The sequence below is a fragment of the Phocoena sinus genome, chromosome 13, assembly GCF_008692025.1.
Source record: "Phocoena sinus isolate mPhoSin1 chromosome 13, mPhoSin1.pri, whole genome shotgun sequence".
In the NCBI taxonomy this organism is placed as follows: domain Eukaryota; kingdom Metazoa; phylum Chordata; class Mammalia; order Artiodactyla; family Phocoenidae; genus Phocoena; species Phocoena sinus.
In genome coordinates, this window is record NC_045775.1 from 38,015,147 (window position 1) to 38,039,008 (window position 23,862).

General features: G+C 46.0%; 1 protein-coding gene across 4 annotated transcripts in view; it reads left to right on the forward strand.

Moving 5' to 3' along the window:
• PRKCE (protein kinase C epsilon) overlaps positions 1-23,862 on the forward strand; it is a 513,799-nt gene that overhangs the window by 420,669 nt on the left and 69,268 nt on the right. For all 4 annotated transcript variants that reach the window (XM_032652450.1, XM_032652451.1, XM_032652452.1 and 1 more), the window contains one exon: positions 8,333-8,487. In XM_032652450.1, coding sequence (XP_032508341.1) covers positions 8,333-8,487 — 155 coding nt within the window. The remainder of the gene's footprint in view (positions 1-8,332; positions 8,488-23,862) is intronic.

A 23,862-nucleotide genomic window follows, 5' to 3' on the forward strand; every position in this document is an offset into this window, starting at 1 on the left:
GTATCATCAAAGACAGATTTGGCCTGTGTCACCATCTTGCCCAGAATGGGCAGACCAGATTCTCAGTGGGCAACAGGCACACTGCAGAGCGTGAAACCTCTACAAGATGGCCAGGCTGCTAAGTTGGGCAGACGAGTGAGGGGCAAGGTTCCTGATGCCTTGCCGCTTTCCTGGAGTCCAGGTCAACAGCCAGGGACAGAGGACAGTAGCCAGAAGCCACACCCCAGGAGTGGCACTTGATGGAGAAAGCAGCCAGAGGGTGAAAAACCAGGAAGGAGCCTGGTGCTGTGAGGTGATGCTGACGCTCTGGTAATGCAGTGGAATAAAAGAGGGAACCTCAGCAAAACCACACCGTTGCACATTTCACTGCCATGCTCCCCATCTAAACCCCCTTGATTCTATCATTTTCAAAGAGAAAACTAACAACAAACCATTATTCCTACTTACCTTTAGGGGTGTGGCTCTTTTTCATGGCATGAGGTCACTCTGGTGTCAGCATCATTGAGATGTAGCCTATTTGGGGGCCATTCTGTATGTCCTGTCATATCACGTGATAGTAACTTCTATTCCCTAAGATGTTGATGACCCTATGAAAGGCAAGTGTTCTCTGACGTACTGAACCAAAGCCTTTCCCCCTTTGCCCTGGCTTTCACACACAGATCAGTGTGCGTGGGGCAGGTTGGCAGTAACTTGAAGTTTTTCCCTGGGCTAAGTGCAGCTCTAATCAGAGGCAGGAAATGTTTATTTTGAGCTTTATCGAGTGAGTCAGTTTAGTACAGCTTTAGGTCACTTTAGACTTGAGGTGTCCTGTGTACTTCCAATAAGCAGGGTTAAAAGCAGCTGGAAACAAACATTAGATGGACATGAATGAAGTTTATACCTTCTCAACCAGCAGACTTTTGCGTGGAATTTTTACTATTTGGCCGGTTCTGATTAGGTTAATACTTGCCCCACAAAAAATACTTCTCCCCTTTTACCCAAAGGAGGGTAGACTCTACCATCTGTGACTTACGGAAGATTATAAGAAACAGCAATGTGAAAGCCCATTCTGTATTCTCCGTTCCACTCTTGGCGTTGATGGAATTGGCCGTGGCTGTAGGAATTTGGTTGAGATAAATCTGAATTTGGCAAAGACCACAACCGAGTAAGGCCTTGCACAGTGGGAGGTGAAAGGGGGAGAAAGCTGAGAAGGGCTGAGGATGGGTGAACGTGAATCTTTTTAAGCGACATTTTTTGGGTGATAATTATTAGTGTTATTGCATAAGAAAGTTTACATCCCTGATCATAATTATTATGCAGATGAGACTCTCGTTCTCTGTTAATTGACAGGTAAGTCTTCAGTGAGAAGAAAGGTCCTTTCTTTTTATTATCTACAACTCTCTTTCACCAAACTTAGTGGAAGGTCTGTGACACCAGTTGAACAAGGCTCTGCCTGTGGTCCACAGATGGTACGTCTCCCTGAGAGCTGGAGAGTCTCACTCATGACTGACTGTTTTTAGTTGATTGTGATGTTGGCTGTTCCGTCTTGGTGGGGAAATAAAATTGAGGTGGTTACGTTTCCCGAAGTGGTTGGATCTTTCCTTTCGTTCGATCCAGGAAGTGTAATAGAGGAGAGGGAGTGTTGCTTGTTGGTCTTTCTCAAAGATAATAAAACATTTAACACAGTGGAAATAGGGAAGAGGTGGAATAACTTCAAGCAACCTTCCTTCAACCCATCATAAACTCTGCTTTTAGAATAGTTTTTTTTTTAGTCAGCTTTAGTTACGCCAGTGTACAGCTCAGAAGATCTCTAGAGGTCTTTACTTCCCACCTGTGTTTTCAGAACCATCTGGCCTCACCCCACCATCGAATCTGTCTCCTTCATTCCTATATCCAAGTTTTTTCACTGGTTTACTCTTACCCTCCTCGTATCCCCACATGCAGTGGCCACTCTTGCTTACCTCTGCCCTTCAGGGCTGTGCTTCTAACTTGCCAGGCTCTCTACCCCTTCCACCTTCTGTTGTTCAAGACCTCAATTGTGGTCTTTCCCTAATTCAGGTTTGTCTCAACACAATTTCTATAGCAATGGCTAGTTCCATCAATACCAGTTGTATTATGGAAAACAAAATACAGAAAGAATTTTCTTATGAGTGTTTCTTATAATGATTTTCTGTAAGTGCTAAGGCCTGGATGACAGACAGTTCTTCTCTAGGGGCCTAAGAAGATAAGGTCCCAGATACATAGGTTTCACAATCTGATTTGATACAGGAGGGTTTAGCACATAATGATAGAGCATTTCGTGTTGCTTTCTGTGGTTTCCTGTGTTCAATTCCTAGCTCCCAAAAATCAAAACCATGGCTTATATCATCTTCCATATCTCCCAGCCACCTGCCTCAGGGCAGAGCACCCAGGAGAGACCTGTCGAGTTGATAGGTTAAATGATGGAGACATGGAGAGAAAAGGAGATGCTACAGAGTGTGAGGTCGGGCCCCACGATTCCCTCAGATGGTACCTTAGAGAAATTGTTCATCCTGTCATTGGCACATCAAAGGCGGACTGTTCCAAGTCCAGTCTTTTGTTGGGCATTCCTGTGAAATTGATTCAAAGATGATAGAATCTTTGCACATATAAACAGCTAACAAACGATGGAGAATGTGTGTCTAAACAAACCCAATTGGCAGGACATGCTGTGCTGCTGAGAGGAAGCCTCTGGCTATCCATCACACCTTGAAAGATGAACAGGGAGGGCCTAGTTTTCCCTTCAAAGTCAGGAAAGGTTAGCACTCTGGGAAAATGGAGCCCAATGGGAATTTCAAACACATGGCGTGGCCCTTCCGGCTTGTAGGTCATTATTAACTATTCTTACCCTAAATCGCCATGACATATAATCTCTTTCCTGATTTTATTATTTTACTTGCTATCACAAGACCGTAACTTTTCAGACATTCAGGTGTGATTAAGGGAGGAGGAGGTAGGATAAGGCTTTTAAAATCTTTGATTACCTCAGAAAACATATTTGCTTACTTTACAAGGAAGTTGGGGTTTTGTTTTGTTTTGTTTTCTACTGATGCCAAGAGGGGATTAATGAGTAGCTGCTGGGTTTGCCAGCTTTCTTTTGATTTCAGTTTATGTAATTAAGCAGTTCCCAGAATGACTTGAGGTTCTCACTCTGCATCAAAACATGCTTCTCAGATGTGTTAGGTGTGGAGGTCAGAAACAATCCAGACTCACTGAATGGAGGGAGGAGAAGTGAAAAACTTGTCTTGCTTTAAAAACGGTCCCTCCTATGTCACAAGGGTTGACCATGCTTTGGGACCATGCACGTTGAGCTGTATTGAGTAGAAAACCAAGTTAAAACTGAAGTTCAGATGGGCTGAAGTTAGAATAACTCGAAACGCGGTTAACAATAGAAATAACTTGGGGAAACCAACTCTGGTTTACTGTTGAATTTCCAGCAACCAGGGCCTCATCTGCGGTGGGTATTTAAGACCTCATGCTTTCAACAAAGACACACTAGGAACCCACTCTGTGCCAGGCTCCATTCTAGTCGCTGGGGGTACAATGAGGAACTAAACCAAGGAGAGTCCCTCCCTCAAGATGCTAAGGTGGAGTGAATGTTGGATGAGCAGATTTTTATTGAGCGCCTCTGAGCTGGTAGTGGTGATGGTGATTGCTGGGAAGTATAAGGTATGTTCCTCAGGGAACTGACCATCTCACGGGGAGGTGAAGACGTCTGTCCGCGGACCCAAAGAACTGTTCAAAGCTATACCAAATATTGGGTGCTGATACAGACAGACCCCCTGAGGGGGAAGTGGTCAGAGTGGGCACTCCTGGGCACAGTCTGCAGGCAGGAGGCCTAGTGCAGCAGGCTGACTTGTCTTGAAGCCTTTAACTCCCTAAGCAGTAAGAAATTGCAGATACAAATATCAGAGCACCCTTTGGTTTTGTGTCTCTCTTAGAGCCCCCTAAACTTTTTTAGTTCTTCTCCCCACATAATGCTTGTTTTTAAAGGGAATCATAGCCGCTTTTCTTTGGGGTTAGACTAATTCCCTTAAAAACCAGCAGGGCAGAATTACCAATAGTTCCCGCCCTCATGAAGTACACAGACTACTGGCGGAGAAAGACATAAATCAGTGACACAAAGCAAAGACCCACTGGAGAGTGTCGCATGTAATAGGGGGATTTGACCTGGTCAGAAAAGTTAGGGACAGCTTCCTAGAAGAAAAGATGGTTGCACTGAAATCTGAAGGACAAGGACAAGGAGGGATTAATGAGGTGAAAGGAGAGGGGAAAACATGCCAAGCAGAGGGAGCAGCTTGAGCAAAGGCCCTGTGGCAGGAGGGAGTTTGCTGTCGGGGTGGAGGGAACAGGGAACAGCTGAAAGTGCTTCTTACTCAGAAGAATTAGGTACGGCCAGATCACACAGGCCACGAGGCATGTTAGGGAGTCTTCTGTTTATTCCAAGAGTATCAGGAAACGTTTGAAAGAGTCAGTAGAATGAGGGAAGGAAGGGGGGATGCATTGTAATCAGATTTTCATTTCAGCAGGGTAACTCTGTCCATAGTGTGATGAGCGTTTGGTAGGGCAGGGCCGGGGGAGCTGGAATCAACGTAGGGAGTGTCAGTAAGAGGCTCTTGTAAGAATCTCGACAAGAGATGATAACTGCTTGGGCGAGAATGGTGGCCATGATGGTGGTGAAAACAGAAAGGCAAATGTAACAGGTACAGAGGTAATAAGTGCAAAGGTACAAAAGGTAAAAGCAGTAGGGCTTGGTGATGGATATGAGGGATAAAGGAGAGGAGGGGAGGTATTGAGAATGACTTTCAGGTTTCTGATTTATACACTTGGCTGGTTGGTTAAGCCCTGCCCTGAGACAGGCACCCTGGACGAGGCCCAGTTTGCTGGGGGAAGATTATGAAGCAGTTTTGAACATGTTGGGTTTGAGTGCCTTTGAGGCATCAGAGGGAGTTGTCAGAAACACAGCTGGGTAAATGGGTCCACAGATTGGGGGAGAGGTCTAGGATGGAGGGAGACGTTTGCGAGTCATAGGTGTCAAGGTGCAGTAGCCACTGTGGGTGTGGATGAGATCACTCAGCGTGTACAGAAAGAGGGGGTGCCTAGAACACTGCCTTGTGGGATTCCAACACCTAACTGTAAGTTAGGCTGGAGAGAGGAGAAGCCTACAAGAGAAGGCGGGACAAAACCTGCCACAGTCACAGGGAAGAACCAGCTGAAAGCTAAGGGGAGCAAGCGTTTATTGGGAGAGGAGGTGATCAGGGGAAAATACTGCTGAAAGGACAGGGAAAATGAAGACTCGATAATGACCGTATTAACTATCATACCTCTAGCTAGAATACTGTAGTGACAATAGGAACAGACAGTCTTTATGGAGGAACAGTTATGAGCCAGGCACTTTAATATGTAATTTAATCCTCATAAGAACTTTGTAAGGTGGGTCCTATTATCATCCTCATTTTCACAGATGAGAAAACTGAGCACAGAGGGCTGAAGTCATTTGCCTGAGGTCACACAGCCAGTAAGTGATGAAATCAGCGTGGGAGCTCTTCTTTCTCCCTCCACGGCCCCTATCCTCAAATGCCGTGTGTCCGGTGTTGGAGTATAAAAAGCAGCCAGGGGGAGGGCTTCCCTAGTGGCGCAGTGGTTGGGAGTCCGCCTGCCGATGCAGGGGACACAGGTTCGTGCCCCGGTCTGGGAGGATCCCACATGCCGCGGAGCGGCTGGGACCGTGAGCCATGGCCGCTGAGCCTGCGTGTCCGGAGCCTGTGCTCCGCAACGGGAGAGGCCACAACAGTGAGAGGCCGCGTAACGCAAAAAAAAAAAATAGCAGCCAGGGAGGCAGGATGGGGAGGGGAGATTTTTCCTCTTTAGAAATTTGGATTCTTTCAGACACAGGCAAGGAAGTACTCCATTGTTGCTAAAGCCCAAGTCCAAGTTGGTGACCATGGACTGGCATTGTAGCAGCTGTTTCTGACGGTTCAGCTAGATTAGGGCAGTGTTGAATGCATGACGCAGCTGTTCTTGCCATGGGAAAGCCTTGCCCCAAGTGCTCTAGGGCAGTGGTTCTCAAAGTGGGGGTCCCTGGCCAGCAGCATAACATCACCTGGGAACTAAGAGATGCAGAGTCTCAGGCTCCAACCCAGATCTTCTGAATCAGAAACTCTGCGGGGCGGGAGGAGAGGGGGAGGAATCCATGTTCTAACAAGCCTCTGTCAGATTCTGCTGCACAAGTTTGAGAACCTGTGTTCTTGGGAGATCCTTGAAAAGATAAAAGAGGAAGACTCCGATAACTTATAATCCATATATCTCACTTTGGCAGAAACCAGATGGAAGAGTGGTTCTCTACCCTGGCTGCCCACTGGAATCACAGGAGGGCCTTTGAAAACTACTGATGCCTGAGTCCCATCCTCAGAAATTCTGGTTTCGTTGGAATGGGGTTGGCCTGATCATTTGATTTTTGAAATAAGGATTTGAATGGGGACTAGGTGATTAAATGAATGGTTGGCTTCTGAATACTTCTGAGTACAAAATTGTACTTGGGGGAGAAAACAAGGCAGGCTTTGAAGGGGAGGGTCAAGACAAATGGAAGAGAAGCTAGACCTTAGGGCCTTGGTGAATACCAGTAAAGCTTGAATAATTCTGGAGGTTGTGGTGGGGGGAGAAGGTAGTCTGAATTCATAACAATTCTTAAGGATGGACTTATTTTCAAAGAGATGCCAATTATAAAGTAGATATGCCGTCCAGGCTGCTCCCTGAATAAAGTGTCACTGTGATTTTTACTCAGTCTTCATGGAAATGATTCTCCTAATTCTGGTTGAAAACAATATGCTGACATCCTCCTGGCAGCTCCGCTGAGACTGTAATCTGTATGTTAAGAATGTACTCTGACCCTCTGGCCTCTCACCTCGCTGTTTCCCCTTTGCTCCATGAACGTTCCTCCCCTGCTGACATAGTCAGTTTACCGGTCCCCAAGCCTTCTCTGTTCCCATGTCCTGGTATTTGTTGACACCTCCCGCACCTCCTCCTCCTCTAAGTGAGGGCCTAGCTCCTTCTAGAATCCTCCATGGACCCCACCACTTCAGAGAGCTCCCCTTTCTCCTAATCCTTTCAGCACCCAGTGTCTTTAAGGCACTCTTCTCCTGTTTTGTTTTCATCATTCTACCTATTTCCCATCTCTGCCCCTGGATCATAACCCCACCCCCCGCCACGGCCGCCGCAGGACAGTGATGGTTTATAACTCTTTGCCTCCTGTCTAGCACAGCACCCCGCACTCTACAGGCTCCACAAACTGTAGGCAAGAAACTGTGCAAAAGTGAATTTCGGTCCATCTTCTTCCCACCTCCAAATGGTGGGCAGATGAGAAGGCACCACCCCTCATGAGGGATGACTGTGGTTTGGCCCTTCTTGAGGACAGAATCCACAGGAAGCACGCCAGGGTGGGAATCCCAAAAGGAGCATCCTCCAGAGTGAGACGTGACCCTCATGGGAGGGGCTCTCACCATCTCATTAGTCCATGTTGCTTTGTGTTAGTTTCCTAGGACTGCCGTAGCAAATCACCACAAACTTGGTGGTTTAAAATAATAGAAATCTGTTCTCTCACAGTTCTGGAGGCCAGACGTCTGAGACCAGTGTCCCTGGGCTGAAGTCAGAGTGTCGGCCAGGCCATGCTCCCTCCAGAGGCTCTAGGAGAGATCCTTCTCTGCCTCTTCCAGCTTCTGGTGGCACCGCCTTCCTTGGCTTGTGGCCGCATCACTCTAACCTCCACCTCCCTGGTCACGTTGCCTTCTCCTCCCTTCTCAAATCGCCTCTGCCTCCCTCTTATAAGGACGTTTGTGACTGCCTTTAGGGTCCACTCTGGTGATGCAGAATAATTTCTCCAACTCAAGATCCTTAACTTAATCACAACTGTAAAGTCCTTTGTTGCCATCTAAGGTAACATTCACACATTAAGGGATTAGGACATGGATACCTTTGCGGGGGTGGGGGGGCATGATGTAACCCACCACACATACCAAGGTAACTGGGGCCTGCAAAGGGACAGAGACTTGTCCAAGGTCACACTTCAAGGTCATAACAGAAATTAGACAGAGACCCAGATCTCCTTTCTGTCAATTTTGGGCTTCTCCCACTAGACCAAGCTGACGCCTCTAAAAGTAAGACAGACAGATTTTAGAATAACACTTCGTACCCTAACTCCTTCATCTTCTCTCCGGAACGTGTGCTACTAGGGTCCTTGAGTCCCGGTTCTGTTACTTTGGACTCACAGTACGCTTGCTGGCCTGTGTGGGCAGCTGCAGCGGAATTCGCTAAATGGCATTTCCTCCTCTCCTTTCAGGACCGCCTCTTTTTCGTCATGGAGTATGTAAATGGTGGAGACCTCATGTTCCAGATTCAGCGGTCCCGAAAATTCGACGAGCCTCGTTCCCGGTTCTATGCTGCAGAGGTTACGTCAGCCCTCATGTTCCTCCACCAACATGGAGTCATCTACAGGTACCTCTCCTCTCCTCCTCTCTTCCCCAAAAGCGAAAAAAATAAAGAGCTTTCCGGATGCTTGGACTGACTTGGCTCCTGCCCCACTGGTCTCTTAGCAACCCTCTTTAGATTAGCTGTTTGTTCCAATTTGCTTACAGAGGGCTTTTTTTGGGGGCTGTTTATCACTGTGAATGTTAATATTTGAATGGCCCCGGGAGATCTGACCCACTGTTTGTGCCAGTTTTGATTGAAAGCTTAAGCACGACATTTTAAAGGCTCGGCGCCAAGTAACCTTGGGGTGACCTTCATTTCTCTCTGCCCCACCCCCTACCCTCTTCCTTGAACATCAGGGCATTCTCTTTACTTTTTCCTTCTGTGCCATGAACTTCCTCCCCTTCCCAACCTCTTGCCACTTCCTGCGTTTGTTTGGCTTAGTTGTCTCCAGCAGATAGAATCGGAGAAGGAGGAGTTCCTTGCGGGTCTCAGGGTTTATGATCTTGGGGGGGAGGAGGGAGGGGAACTAGACAATATCCAACAGGAAGTGACTCTCTACAGATCATCCAGTCCCTTATTACTGCCTTGTCCCCCTTCCAAGAAAACATAGAATGAACACACACACACAGAAATTTTCCAGTAAGACAGCGAGACTACGCAGGCTCTTCTGTGAGGTCAGGAATTCTGGGAGGAGTAAATATTTATAATTAGCAACAAGGACACTAAAGTTCCTTAAGGTTTTTTCAATGACTGTCAATTTCTTTACTCAGATTTTGCTTCCTCCTTTTTTTTTTTTTTTTTTTTTAAATTGGGTAGAAGAATAGCTGGCTTGGTTCAACCCAGAACGAATCCCTCACCAGAACTTCACTGACCTGCTCCCGGGAGCAATGCCCTGACTAAATGTTCTCCAAGGGGTTCTGACCAACCCTCACCAGCTCCCTAAAGTCGCTCTGCTCAAAAATAGTCAGTGGCTCCCTATGGCCTGCATAACAACGCCTATACTTTTTAGCCCGCTTTCATGGCCCTCCACGACAGGAGTCCATGTATTTGTTTCCTGTTACTGCGTAACAAATTACCACAAACGCAGTGGCTTAAAACAACACCCATTGGTTGTCTCACAGTTTCCACGGGGCAGGAGTCCAGGCAAGGCACACCTGGGTTTCTCTGCTGTGATCAAGGTGTCAGCCAGACTGTAGTCTTATCTGAAGTTTGGGCTCCTCTTCCAGGCTTACATGGTTGCGGGCAGAATTCATTTCCTTGCAGCTGGAGCATTCACGTGGCTTCCTCAAGGCCAGCAGGAGAGAAAGTCTTTCCTGCTTTGAGTCTCTAACTTCAGGGAGACCTGAACCGTCTTTGAAACAGATCATTTGATTAGATTGGGCGCAGCCAGGCTAATCTCTCTTTTGTTTAACTCAAAGTCAAATGACTTAGGGACTTTAATTATACATGCAAATCCCTTGGCCCTTGCCCTCTAATGTCATATAATCTCAGCAGTGATATCACATCCCTTTTCCACATTGTTTTGGTTGGAGGTAAGTCACAGTTTCACCGCCGTATACAAGGGGAGGGGGTATGAGATTATACCAGAGTGTGACACCTTGGGGGTCACCTTAGGTTATGTCTACTACAGCCCAGAACGTCTTTCTCCCCTCGCTTCCCATGATCTCTTGTTTTGAACCTACCGAGGTTCTTAGCTTTCCTCAAACTCACCTGCCAATTCCCAACTTCCTCATTTTTCTGCTCTCCTCTCCACCTCCTCTGTCCAGCCCAGAAGCCTCATGCAATACTGCCTGCCGGCTCGAAGCCCGGTCCCACCAACCAGAGCAAGTCTCTCCATCCACCACACATTATTTATTTATTTGCAATTTGGGAATGAATTGCAAGTTGAAACTAATTGCTGCACCTGCCACTCTTCACCTTGTGTTGGGGTCGGGCATCCATGTGGGTCCTTCACTAAGTCCCACCCTCTCCTTTAGGGCCATGGCTGCTTCTTTTTAACCCTTTGATCTTCTTATTTTACATCCTCTTCTTATCTTGCACGTAGTAAATGGTCAACAAATGACCATTGGCTTCAATTAGTTTAAAACCCTAATGTCTGCCCCCCAAACTGGTTGCAGGCTAGTTAGAGATACCGGGGTTAGATATGTGAAAAGATCACCCGTACTACAAGGCAGTGCTGTTAGGTGCCAGGGACAAGGAGAATTGTCATTCATTGATATACCATCCCCATCCCCTCCCTATCAGAGTGGGTATAATCATCCACAGTTTACCAGCAGGGATTCAGAGACTTCCCTTAAATAATTTGCCCCAGGCCGTAAGTGACAGACTTAGGAAGTATAACTGATCAGTAAGCTTGTGCTACACATCATGACATTTGCCATGGGGCTCATCAAATCCAAGTCCACACTTTACTAGTCATTCCAGGTGCTCCCAAACTTGACTTTTGCTTACATGTCTGGTTTCTTCTCCTTTCTACTTCCCTCGTTGAATGCTTCCCTCTCATCACACCCGAGAACACGTTTGTTCTGTTGACTTCTATGAGCCATACGTGCCCCCTCTCTTTCTCTCCTTCCCATCTCCTTGACCATTTCGCTTCAATCTCTATATCACCTGGCCTGGTCCTTCTCCCCTTCACCCCCATCTTCTAAATGCTGCGTTTTCCCACGGCCTTCATCCCCAGCTACTCCTCCTGAGCAATTTCAGCATTTGCATGCCTCCAGATGACACCCGTGTGCCCGTGACTTCCATATCACTCTCTCCAGAACCCCGCACAAGATCTCTCTCTTTCAAGACAACCTCCAAGGCCTTCTTCCTTCTTCCCTGGCTAGTTTGCAAGAATTTCTTGACGTGACTCACTCACTGCCTCTCGGTTTTCTGCCCTTCTGTCTGTCTACCTCCCTCTCCATCGCTGCCCAGTGTTCTTTCAAAGCACAGGCTGATTGTCACAGGATCCCCTTCTTAGCATCCTTCAACCCTCATAAGATAAAGCACAGAAAGGGGTGCTTTTTCTACCCAGAGGAGATGCCTTTTTGTGTTTCTCACAAAGACACCATGCATGCTGACAGGGCCCTCGTGGACCCCAACGGTCTTTTGATCCTTATCAAAAGGATCCTTCCCCCAACCGTGTATCCCACCCTCAAGGCCCTCCAAATTAGGCCGTTCTCCCCCAAATACCCTTCTCTTTCATTTCTCCTAGTCTTTGTCTCCACTGTCCCTGGAATTCCCTTGCTCCTAATCTGCGTCTTGATCAGTGAGTGGCTTCCAGGTCACATCTATGGTCTGACTGCCTTAGAGTCCCTGGTTTAAAAAATAGGTAGATTCCAGAATACTGGACAAGGGGACTAGATAAGGATATAGGTGAGGAAAGAGTGGCCATGAGTTGGTGATCGCTGAAACTGGGTGATGGGTACACGGGGGTTCACTATTCTGTCTGCTTCTTGTATGTTTTGAATTTGTCATAAATAATCTTTTTTTTTTTTTTAAAGAATAGCAATTCCAGAGTACCATTCCTAGAGCCTTTGATTCAGTAGGTCTGGTATGGGGTTCAGGAATCTGTACTTTTTTAAAACATTCCTCAGGTGATTCGGGGACCACGGGTCTAGAAAATTTCCGTTCTGCCCTCAGAACTGTGTCAGATGCCCCGGCTCTGGGAGGCCTCCCCTGACCACCCATGCCTTCCCTGAGTGACAGCAGCTCTCTGGATCAGGCTGGTTCCCTTTGCCAACCTCGTATTTTCACTTAAGATACCTATTCTGTGCTTGAGAACTCCATGCAAGCGTGCTTACCTGGCTGGCCTAGGATGGTACCCTGCTTGTAGGAGGTGTTCGCTAAATACTTGTTCTAGTCTCTAATGCTCCAGCGCCTTCCAGTCTAGTGGGTTGCTACCTCACACATGTGCACTTTTGAAAGTCTGTGTTGGAAGTATCTGCAGCCCCCACACACAGTTTTTTTTTTTCTTTGCCCCTGAACGGCCCCCCTTCCTTTATCTCTCTCGATTCATAGCTGAATGAGGACCATGTGATCTCTCTTTCCCATGCTGCTTTGTTTGAAGCTTCCAGCACACGGGCTAGATGGTATGTGTGTCTGCATATTCGTCTCTGGCTGTTCCGAAGCCCAGGTGGAGACCGTATTTTGGGTGGTGCAGGGGCTTATCTGGGAGATCGGCAAGACCAAATTTTGCAGGAGGAACCTCATTGCTGAAGTTGAGATAGAATTTTCCAGCTTTCCTGCTGGAATGTATACACAAACTAATTAGCAGCTAATTGGCCAGGGTTCAAGAACTAAGGGAAGAAGTCGTTGCCCTGACTGGGGGCTCACACTTGAAGTCGAGCCCAGGCTGACAGGCTCCCTTTCCTCTGGGCCCTCTCTGCTCAGGTTCCCCCCATGGGCGGCACAGGGCACTGTCTCTGTGTCCCCTGCCCAGCATTCCTGAGGATCCTCTGTGTGCTGCAGTGGGAGCAGGCGTTAGCTTACTGTGTGTCCACGCTTCCTAACTATGGCTTTTAAAAATCTCTTCCCCTCCCTTACGCACTCACACATACCATGACAGGGGGAGGTTTTCAGGGATGGACTTTTCTTCCGAAAGTTGATTCAGGGAACTTCCTTCTACCCTACATCATGCTCAGAGCTTGTCTGTTTTCCTCTGAGCTGCTCCGTACAGCAGCCGAGTCTCAGAGGATGCTCTTCTGACCATGGGATATGGAAGAGAGACTGTGGGATCCACCTCAGACACAGAAGGCAGCGGGGGTTCCCTGGGAGGAGAACCAGAGGCTTGGCAGACAGGAATGCATCTTCTTCTCTCACAGTCACACGTACTGCGGCAGAGGGTGGTAAAGAACATGGCTTCTGCGGCTCTGGCCAAGTGTCTCAACACTAGAAGAATGAATTCCTTCATTTTTATAAAATTGAATTCCTTTTTTTAAAGTATAGAAGTAGTAGTCATAGGGAAAAATCAAAATTTAAACAGCAAAGAAAGGTAAAGTCAGTTTTCTCTTCCCCGACCTCGTAGGTACCCAGGACAAAACAGTTGAACAGCTGCTAGAGAATCCTTCGAGAAATCTTGAGCAGGTGGCTGAACCTCTTCATGACTGGCCTCCCTGTGGGGTTCGGATAATACCTGCCTTTTCTCCTTTCTATAGTAGTCGAGAGTGATCATGACTCGTCGGACTGTACAGGTAGAAGTGAAGGATATAAAAACAAGTGGGGAATGACAGAGGTATTTTATTTATGTCAAGTACGATTGATGATTAACATTCCTCACTTAGAGCACTAAAATTTGGCCTTTTACCAGCAGGAGAGGAAGTTGTAAGTTTTAAAGCTCTCCTGCTCCTTTATTTCTCCAAGATTTTCAATCTTTAATGAGCCATCATCATCACCCCCCAAAAGTCAGTCCGCCCTGGGTGCCTGTTATGTGTCTGGTGCCAGAACTGAGGGGCAGTAAGGGGACGGGAAGAGAGAGAAGGGCATTTCTGCTTTGGCCCCATCTAGATCACTCTGTACTCTGGAGGTGCTTAGAAAAGGCTTTCCTTGTTGATGATAATGTTTATAAAAAGTCAATTAAGAATTAAGAGCAGGGAACAAAGATTTTGTTTAGACTCAGATAAGCCTGAGTCTGAAATGTCTGGTTCTCTCCGGGGCTGGGGGACAAAGCCCAAAAGGAGGGACTTGGGAGGGATTTCCCTAGAAAGAGCTGAAGACGTACAGAGGTCTCTGGCTGTGCTCTCCAGGCCCAGCCTCCCTGGGAAATGCATACAGAGTTGTGATGTGCGCCGTAGTCTTGCCTTCCTGGTGGTCTAAGGGGGTTGTGTGCCTGGTCTGCGGAATGGTAGCCTGCCTTGATCCTGGAAAGCTTTCCTGCCATAGGCAGTTGGGCGTTTCCCAAATTGATGAAGGTCTCTGGTTAAAGGCTGTGTTAATAACTGGAAAATCTACTGTCTAGGGTCTCATCTTCTTTCAATACATTTCCAGTGTAGCTAATGCTCATACATAGCAGGGGAGGAGGAGGAATTGACATGATCCCTTCCACTCTCCTTCTCAGTCTTCTTAGGACCTGGCCCTTAGAAAATCACGTGGGGATCTTTGTTCCCACAGAGCAGTGTTCTCAGCCGTCAGCATTCCCCCACCCGTTGTAGAAAGTGATACTTTAGTGTAAAAGTCCTAAGGACCTAGGGGCTGAGTGTGTAGTGAGATGATACCAGTTCCCGTGGTAGGAATCGCAGTGTAAATGTTAGATCAAGGAGGCCCTCAGAGGCTGTCTAATCCGACTCCGTTTTATAGATGCGGAACTTGGAAACCAAAGCTGGGCAGTAACTCACTCAAGTTTATGCAGTGAGGTGTTATAAAGCATAGATGTTGTTTTAATCAAAGATATTCATATAGATAAAGATTCAAACAGTCCTACACAGTGCTTAAAGAAATGAGAAGCCATTTTCTGCCCTTCCTCTCCACCAATTTCCCCTCCCACAGAGACAACCACTTACAATTCTTTTAGCTGACACTTCTGGTATAGACCTTTGTATTTCAAAATAACGTGGTTTTGTGTGTGTGTGTTTTTTTTTAATTGACGTATAGTTGATTTCCAGTGTTGTGTTAGTTTCTGGTGTGCAGCAAAGTGATTCAATTATACATATACATATATTTTTTCACATTTTCCATTATGGTGTATTACAGGATATCGAATATATTTCCCTATGCTGTACAGTAGGACCTTGTTGTTTATCTATTTTAAATATAATAGTTTGTGTCTGCTAATCCCAAACTCCTAATTTATCCCTCCTTCATCCCATTCGCTCTCTGGTAACCATAAATTGGTTTTCTATGTCTGTGAGTCTGTATCTGTTTTGTAAATAAGTTCATTTGTATCATAATTTAGATTCCACATGTAAGTGATATCATATGACATTTGTCTTTCTCTGTCTGGCTTACTTCACTTAGTATGATAATCTCTAGGTCCATCCATATTGCTGCAAATGGCATCATTTCATTTTTTTGGCTGAGTAGTATTCCATTGATATATATACCACGTCCTCTTTATCCATTCATCTGTCGATGGACACTTAGGTTGCCTCCATGTCTTGGCTATTGTAAATAGTGCTGCTTTGAACATTAGAATGCATGTATCTTTTCGAATTAGAGTTTTCTCTGGATATATGCCCAGGAGTGGGATTGGTGGATCATATGGCAACTCTATTTTTAGTTTTTTAAGGAACCTCTGTATTGTTTTCCATGGTGGCTGCACCAGTTTATATTCCTACCAGCAGTGTAGGAGGGCTCCCTTTTCTCCACACCCTCTCCAGCAGTTGTTATTTGTAGACTTTTTAGTGATGGCCATTCTGACCAGTGTGAGGTGATACCTCATTGTACTAAATAACATGTTTTAATGTTATTTTTTAAATTTTATTTTAGACATTATCTAGTGACTTTCCACTGTGGAAGTAAGAATTTAGTTCTCTGCCCCACCTACTACCTACTCACCACCCTATCACATCCGCATAGCCTTCCAAACATCCCATCTTCTCAACAGAGTTTACTGTAATTTTTGTTAAATGAATGTACATTGTATACATTATTGTGACTGTGAAATACTATTTGGAACTAAGCCACTTGATAAGCTATAATTACTTTTCCTTTCCTATACATTTTCTCTGTTTGTTTTCCCTGGAGATAACACAGATGCTCTCCAGATTGTCCACATCTCCCTTCAGGGTGGCTAGGTGCAATAGGCATTCTATCAATATTCTTGGATAAATTTCTACCGGTGCCTTCTAAACTGCTCCAGTCTGAACAGTTGTCCTCAGTGCCTACTGCAGAGCTGTCACCCTGGGATCTCCCTTCACTGTTGTCCAGGCGTCTTTGCTTCTTCCATGTGAGAGCTCCTCTCTTATATCACATGTCTCCTCTTTCTTGATACACTTTCTTGATGTGGTGATGTACCTTCTGAGAAAGAGTATGAAAAGTAAATTTTTGAGATCTTCCTTTTATATCTAAAACCATCTTGATTGTACTCTCAAACTTGATAAAGAGTTTGGCTAGGTATAGAATTCTAGATTGAAAACCATTTTCACTCAAAATGTGAAGGTATTGTTCCACAGCCTTCCAACTCCCAGTGTTGCTATTAAGAAGTCCAAAACTATTTTGCTCTTGATCCTTCGTATGGACCTATTTCTTTTTTCTGCAAGCTTGTTAATTACATGTTAATGATGTGGTGTAGACCCATTTTCATCCATTGCACTGGGCCTTAGATAAACCTTTTTAATTTAGAAAATCATGTCCTTCAGTTCTGGGAAGTGTCTAATTTCTTTGATGATTTCTTCTGTTCTCTTTCTGTAACTATCATTCAGATATTGGAGTAGTCAACTTGGGCATCATTACAATGAATCATCCTATGGGCCATTTATTTGGGGGAACTTCTGACTATCAATATTGTTAGAGTTTTTCTCTTGGAGTCCTCAGATTACCCTGGGAAGACTTTTCCAGAGTCCTGTCTGAAGAGACAGGGCTTGGCAGCCAGGTGAGCCAAATGAAAGAAGAGGGTTGAAGGCCCAGCTCCCAGAATACATATATCCATCCAATTGCCCTATTTTTAGTTCTATATGCTGGTGCCTGCCCTCTCCCCGCCTTCCACCCTGGTCCCGGAGACTTTCTCTTTCTCCCCTGCAGGGAATAAAATCTCTGATGTAGAGAAGGGGCTGTGCAGAGTAAGAAGAGAATCTGAGTTTATAGTTGCTTTTCAACCGGATCTCTTCACTTTATCTCTTTCTACATCATCCTCATCTCCAGAGGTAACAGTTACTGCAAATTCCTGAGCTTTGTTAGAGCGGGAAGTGGGAGATTCTACAGCGTAAATTTGATCATTCTTGACTTTCCCCATTGCTGGTTCAGGATTCAGCTCTTTCTCAGGTCTACTGAGTCATGTCCCACTCACCCCTCTGCTTTCCAGCTTCCAAAATTACGTCGCTGTTCTTTCTTCTCTTGTTCTCCCCATCTTTGTGTGCTTAGGCCTTTGTGTGTCATTTTGGGACAGAGAGAAAAATAATTTGTTGTGGGTATTTGAGAAGTCAATAATTTTATATCTAGAAGTCAGTAATAATCATAACAATGACGAAAATAATCACCACCACAGCAGTAGCAGCAACAACGATAGCAAGATCCTCATTTAGCCTTCGTTACCAGCCAGACTCTATTCTGAGCACTTTGTACCCATTAACTCATTTAATCAGCACACAACAGCCCTGTGCGGTAGATACAGCTATTATCCATGGGATTTACGGTACTTCCGAAGAAGGAGATCCTGCCAGATCCCACCCCGCTGCCGTCACTGTCAGGTCACCCTGTCCGTTGCTGCCAGCTGCGGTCTTGCGTGGGAAGCAAAGTTGTATGCTGGAGACACAGCGCTGAATTTGGAGTCGGAGAACTGGGGCTGAATTCAGTGTCTGTCTCGTCTTTATTGTGTTTTCCTGGGCAGAGTACTTAAACTGTTTGAAGCGTAGTTCCCTCACTGTACCATGGGAATTAGAATGCAAAGCTCCCTGGACTGTGTGGAAAATTACATGAGAAAACATTTGCAGAAGTGCCGAGCGCAATTCTTGGCACCTAGGAAGCTCCATAAATATTGGTTGGATGAATGAGTGGGAGGAGGGTTATGGAGTCAGAGGATGTTATGGGCTGAATTGTGTTCCCTCCAAATTTGTATGTTGAAGTCCTAACTCCTAGTACCTCAGAATGTGGCTGTATTTGGAGATAGGCCCCTTAAAGAGGTGAGAGGTAAAATAAGGTCACATGGGTGATCCCTAATCCAATATGACCAGTGTCTTAATAAGATGAGGAGATTAGGACACAGACATGCACAGAGGGAGACCATGAAGACACCAGGAGAAAACCCATTTACAGGCCAAAGAGAAATCTCAGAAGAAACCAGTCCTCCATCTGGGACTTCCAGCCTCCAGAACTGTGAGAAATACATTTCTGTTGCTTAAGTCACCCAGAGTGTGGTACTTGGCTATAGCAACCCTAGCAAACTAATATAGAGAATGCAGGTTGCAGTCCCAGCATTGCCACTTACTAACCATGTAACCCTGGGCAAACGACCTAATCTCTCTGAGCCACAGTTTCCTCATCTGTAAAATGGAGCTGATAATAAATATCAAATCAAAATAAGATGGCCAGGCCTGCAGACTTGGCATAAATTGAAAGCTTTAGATAAGCTAATGGACATAAAAGGACTCTATAAGTTGTTTGGGGCACAGCGAGGTGTGGGGAGGTGCAGACACCCCAGGAACCATGACACCCTGTTTGTGGGGAGCAGGGTGGTGGACATGTGAGGCTCTGTCCCCATGCAGGTCAAGGGCCCATCTAGGACAGGGCCTAGATCTCAGGGTCAGGCAGTATTCCGGGGAAGGGAGCCTCTCTTTGGCGTTATTCCAATACTGTGAGCATGCAGGGACCCTGAGGCAGGGTAAGAGAGTACTGAGAAATGCACCTAACAGTGTCCAGTGGGCTGGAACAGCCGACGGGTGTGCTTGCATAGGAAATCTGCGGAGTCTGACTTCCATGCCTCGGCCTCCTTGACGGAGATCTACCATCTTCATGAGCTCCCACTCCACCCCCCACCCCCACCCCCCACTCCCTACATGACCACCTTCAGCAAAAAAGCTGACTTCAAAAATGTGCATTTTGGTAATGAGAGTCATTTGGTCCCTCTACCGTGTTGTATAATTGAAGGGCTTGTCTCCTGATGAAGGAATACTAAGTGTAATTGTGGGGTTTCAGGGGCAGTCACTTTTTTGTGGATCTAGGTTTATTTAGAGGTGAGACCATCTTCACCCCAAACTCCTTTCGTGCAGTTTCACCTGCCAATGACAGTGTAGGGTGAAGTCGTTGTGACATGATAAAGGGGAGGGGAAGAGAGAGCAGAGCCTGAGCTGGTTGGGATGAAAGCCAAGTTTATATTCTTCTGAGGAAGCCATGTTATTGCCGACCAGATCAGAAGTAGAATGCTGACTCCGTTGACATGGGAGGCGCAGAGCAAACAGGAAGTTTGGAACCAGAGGGAAATTCCTGATTAAATGTGTCTGAGTGTTTCAGTTAGTAGTGTGTATTCAGAGAGAAAACGTTCAGGGACCCTGTCATCTACTTTTGTGTCTCTCATTATACCTACCACAGAGCTGAGAACCCCTTGTGGTGGGTAAGGACCCCTGGCTCAAACAAACTCTTGTCTCCACTGCTTATTAGATATGTGACCTTCAGCAAGGGACTTACTTCTCTAACCCTCAGTTTCTCCATCTGTAAAATTACCTCCCTCAAAGAGAGATTGTGAGAATCAAACACATGTTAACATGTGTAAAATCATTACGATTGTGTCGGGTGTGGAGTAGACACTCACTGAATGCTCGCTGCTGCTGTTGCCATCGTTGTTCTATTTCCCAAGTGGCTGAGCGGACAATTGATCAGATTCACTTTGTCCATCTCAAAAAGTCTACCATGAATGTGTCTTGCTAGCTGGCAAACTGATGAAAGCACCTTGTCAGGTTAGAGTCTCCCAAACAAAGGCTGGTTTGAGGACTTTGGACCTGTATTCTGAAGCAGAGTTTGGTATATGTAGCTTTTATGACCATGCAGTGTTCTAGAGAAAGTAGACATCTTGGAACATGTATTACTGCAATGTATTCAACAGTAGAGCCTGAATTCTCCTGGGCTGAGTCCTAAGATTGTGTTTCCTCAATGCCTTTGGCTAATGATTGAACGGCAAAAAAATGGGAATTGTTTTAGCAAACAATGGGCGGCTTTGCCACGGGGTAAGCAGAGTCTGTGTGAACGTCTGAGTGAATCCCGCCGTCTCAGCCCTGGCTGAGTCCAAGATGACTCAGGCTGTTGGGGGCGCTCCTCAGCCCATGGAAGCGTTAGGGGCCACAGTTAATTAGCTTTGTTTCTCTCTTTGGTCATGTGGTAACAGGCTGATGGATTAATCCTGGTGGTTGTTGCCACCTTCCCTCTCCTTGCTTCTGGGTCTCTTCTCCCACCATTCCTACAGATTAACTATCATAAAATAAGGAGTTGGGGCACTTTCTTGCTCAGAAGTCTGCAGTGACTCCGTGTTGTCTCGGGTTATTGTCCAGACTCTTCCACCTCTTACCTGAAGCCATCCCCAAGCTGACCCTCTCACTAACTTCTCCAGGATTTGCACACAGGTCTCTTCCCACCCACCCTGCCTTCCCAAGTGCTTCTCCCACCGGGCTCCTCCCTGAAAGGTGTCCTCATCCACACAGCCACACACACTGTGCATTTATCACCCAGATCCCAGCATCACCTCCTCTCTTTGCCTAGGAATACCGTACATTTTCCTAGAATACCAGACCTTCTTTTTCACTTTTTATTTTTTCTCACTCTTTCCCATCCTTTAAGATTCAGCTTCAGTTCACTTTCCCCTGGCCCTTTCAAGCAAAGTTGGTCCTTTCTTCCTCCCGTTAACGCTGCATCTACTCCATTATATTCTAGCATTTCTCACATTGTACTGACAACTGTTTCTTGGTTGAATGATCTTGTAGAGCTTCTGAGGGTTATGCTGAACTTACGGTTGAATCTAATCGCCCTTGAGTTCATGGCCAACCTACTCAAATGGATCAAGCAAAACACCTCCAGGGAGGTAGGGGGACTTTCTAAATATAGTTGGCCACAGGGATGCGCTTTCTGATGGACCTCTTGCTGGACCCACCTTTTCCTGGGCTTCCTTTCTGTGGGCACTGCCCCATTCCACGGTCTTCTTATTCTTCGCAGCGTCTGGCTGATGAAGTGCTGCAGTAGAAAGAACTTGGGGCCAGGAATCGGGCCAGAACGCTGATAAAGCTTTGCCTCAGTTGGGTGACCTCAGGCAAATTACTTCTCTCTGGACCTCGGCTCTGTACGTGACGGCTGCATTGGAGGATCTTGCTCTGTGAGCCTAAGGTTGTTGGTCTGGGAATCCCTTGAACAGACTCTGAAAATGAATCTCAAAAATTGGCATCAGCAAATGACCTCAGTGAGGCTCCAGAGGTAACTGTAGTTAACTGCCTGGTGCCTTCTGGAGAGTTTAGAGGTCCTGGAACGTGAGACTTCGTTGGCAGGTGGTCTCATGCTCTGCGCTCTGAATGTCAGATCACCCTCTGTGGATCCCCGACTCCAGTGTATCCACAGTCCCCCCTCTTAATCAAAACAAATGGTTTCTCAAGGGTCTGATGCTGCCAAGTTAAGTGTTTATCCCTGTAGTGAGCAGAGCTTCCTCCAAGGGCCATAACCCACCATACGGGCAAGAGTTCCTGTCTGAGGAGCAGGGCTGTTTGCTTAGAAAGTCATGGTCCCATCAAGACTGAGAATCTCACTCCCCAGGATTCTGAACCTTCTCTGAAGTGGGAAATCTCTCAGATGAAATTCCCTCCATTGTTGGAAATCTGCTAATGCAAAAGCATTCATCCAAAAGGGATTTCAGTTTGGGTTTGTACCATTTCTTGAAGAGTACCGCTCTGTTGTTCAGAAGCTGTGTGTTTAAGCAGATGCTCGTTTATTCAGTCAGCAATGACTGTTAAGCCTCCTTGGTGTATCAGGTGTAGGCCTTGGAGATACCGTGAAAAGGAAAAGACACACACTCTCTGCCCTCTTGGCACTTAAGTTTGGGTGGGGATGCCAGGCAATAAAATGGACAATAACAATAAAACACTGAGAAGGATGGTGATAGGGAAAGGATAGGGTGCCAGGGAACTACATAGCACAGATACCTCAGCTGGATGGGGAAGATCAAGGAAGGCTTTCTGTGGGAATTGACCTCTCCCAAAGAGGCCCAATGGGGTAAGAGTTGACCAGAGGAAGAGGTCATGGGAGAGTGTACCAAGGAGTGGGATCAGGATTTGTGAAGGCTTGGGCAGGCGGGATGCCAAAGGGGTCTGTGGGTCTAAAGAATTTCTACACTCCTGGATCTCAAAGCACAAAGGGAGGCTTGGTGAGCAGCGAGGCTTGAGGGGAGACCACAGACCCCATCCTGAGGGGCCACAGAATGACTGTCCGAAGTCGCGTGACTGCACGGTTTTGTGCTCTCAGGTTGTGTTACACGTGGGCATTGGGGAAGAAGGGCCTGCTATTTAACAGAATTTTAGAGGTGTGAGTAAGCTTGGGGGTCAGCTACTCCAACGCCATCTTCTATAGATGAATAAATTAGGGAGGTGGTATGACTCTTCCAAGGTCATTCAGCCTCTTGATGATGCAGACAGAACCACTGGTGGGGGCTCTGGTGTTTTTTGATAGTGTGGGCTGATAAACTGACTCCAAATAAACAAACAGAAGCACCTGGTTTGTAGCTGATTTCCATGGTGTAAATATTCCCTCCGGGGGAATTTTCAAGCTACCCATGTTTCACAATCAGCTCACAACAGCTCCTGAAAATTTAGCAATCTGATTTGTGAGCCGGCATCAAAGGGGGAAAGCTATGCACATCTCTTCCCAGCTCCGTGGCCAGTGACATTTTGTTGGTAGGTTGATGTCAGCCATGGTGGGAGTATTTGTACCATGGAACTCAGCAAATGCTACAGATCAAAGTTTGTTTCCCCGGAAAGCTATTGTTAAATATTTACTAGTACCCCACTGTAAAATGAAATCTATAGATGAAGTTGGGCAGTGCTGTTCGGGTCAGCTATATATCCCCTCTTGGTTTTCTACCTGTTTGATATATCACTGAAAAAGGGCATTTGTGCATTTCTCCTTTCAGTTCAATCGTCTTTTTTCTAACAGTTTTATTCCAATTTAATTCACATACCATACAATTCATCCGCTGAAAGTGTACAAATCAGTGGCTTTTAGTATATTCACACAGTCGTGCAATTATCACCAAAATATTTTCATCACTCCAAAAAGCAGCTCTATTTCTTTTAACCATCAACCCCCAGTCCTCTCCCACCCTCACTCCCAGCCCTAGGCAGCCACTTATCTACTTTCTCTATAGATTTGCCTATTCTGGACATTACGTATACATAGAATTATACAACATGTGATGTCTTGTAACTGGCTCCTTTTACTTAGCATGTTTTCATGCTATATCGCAGCATGTGTCAGTGCTTCATTCCTTTCCGTGGCTGAATAATGTTTTGTCGTGTGGGTATACCACATTTTGTTTATTCGTTCATCAGTTGATGGGCCTTTGGCTTGTCCACCTGCTGCTATTAATATTACTGTACAAGTCTTTGAGTGGACATAACGTTTTCATTTATCTACCTAGGAGTAGAATTGCTGGGTCAGATGGCTTAACTTTTTGAAGAACTGTCAAGCTGTTTTCCAAAGTCACTGCATCATTTTACATTCCCACCGGCAACCTATGAAGGTTCCAGTTACTCCACATCTTCACCAACACTTGTTATTGTCTGTCCTTTTCGATTATATATC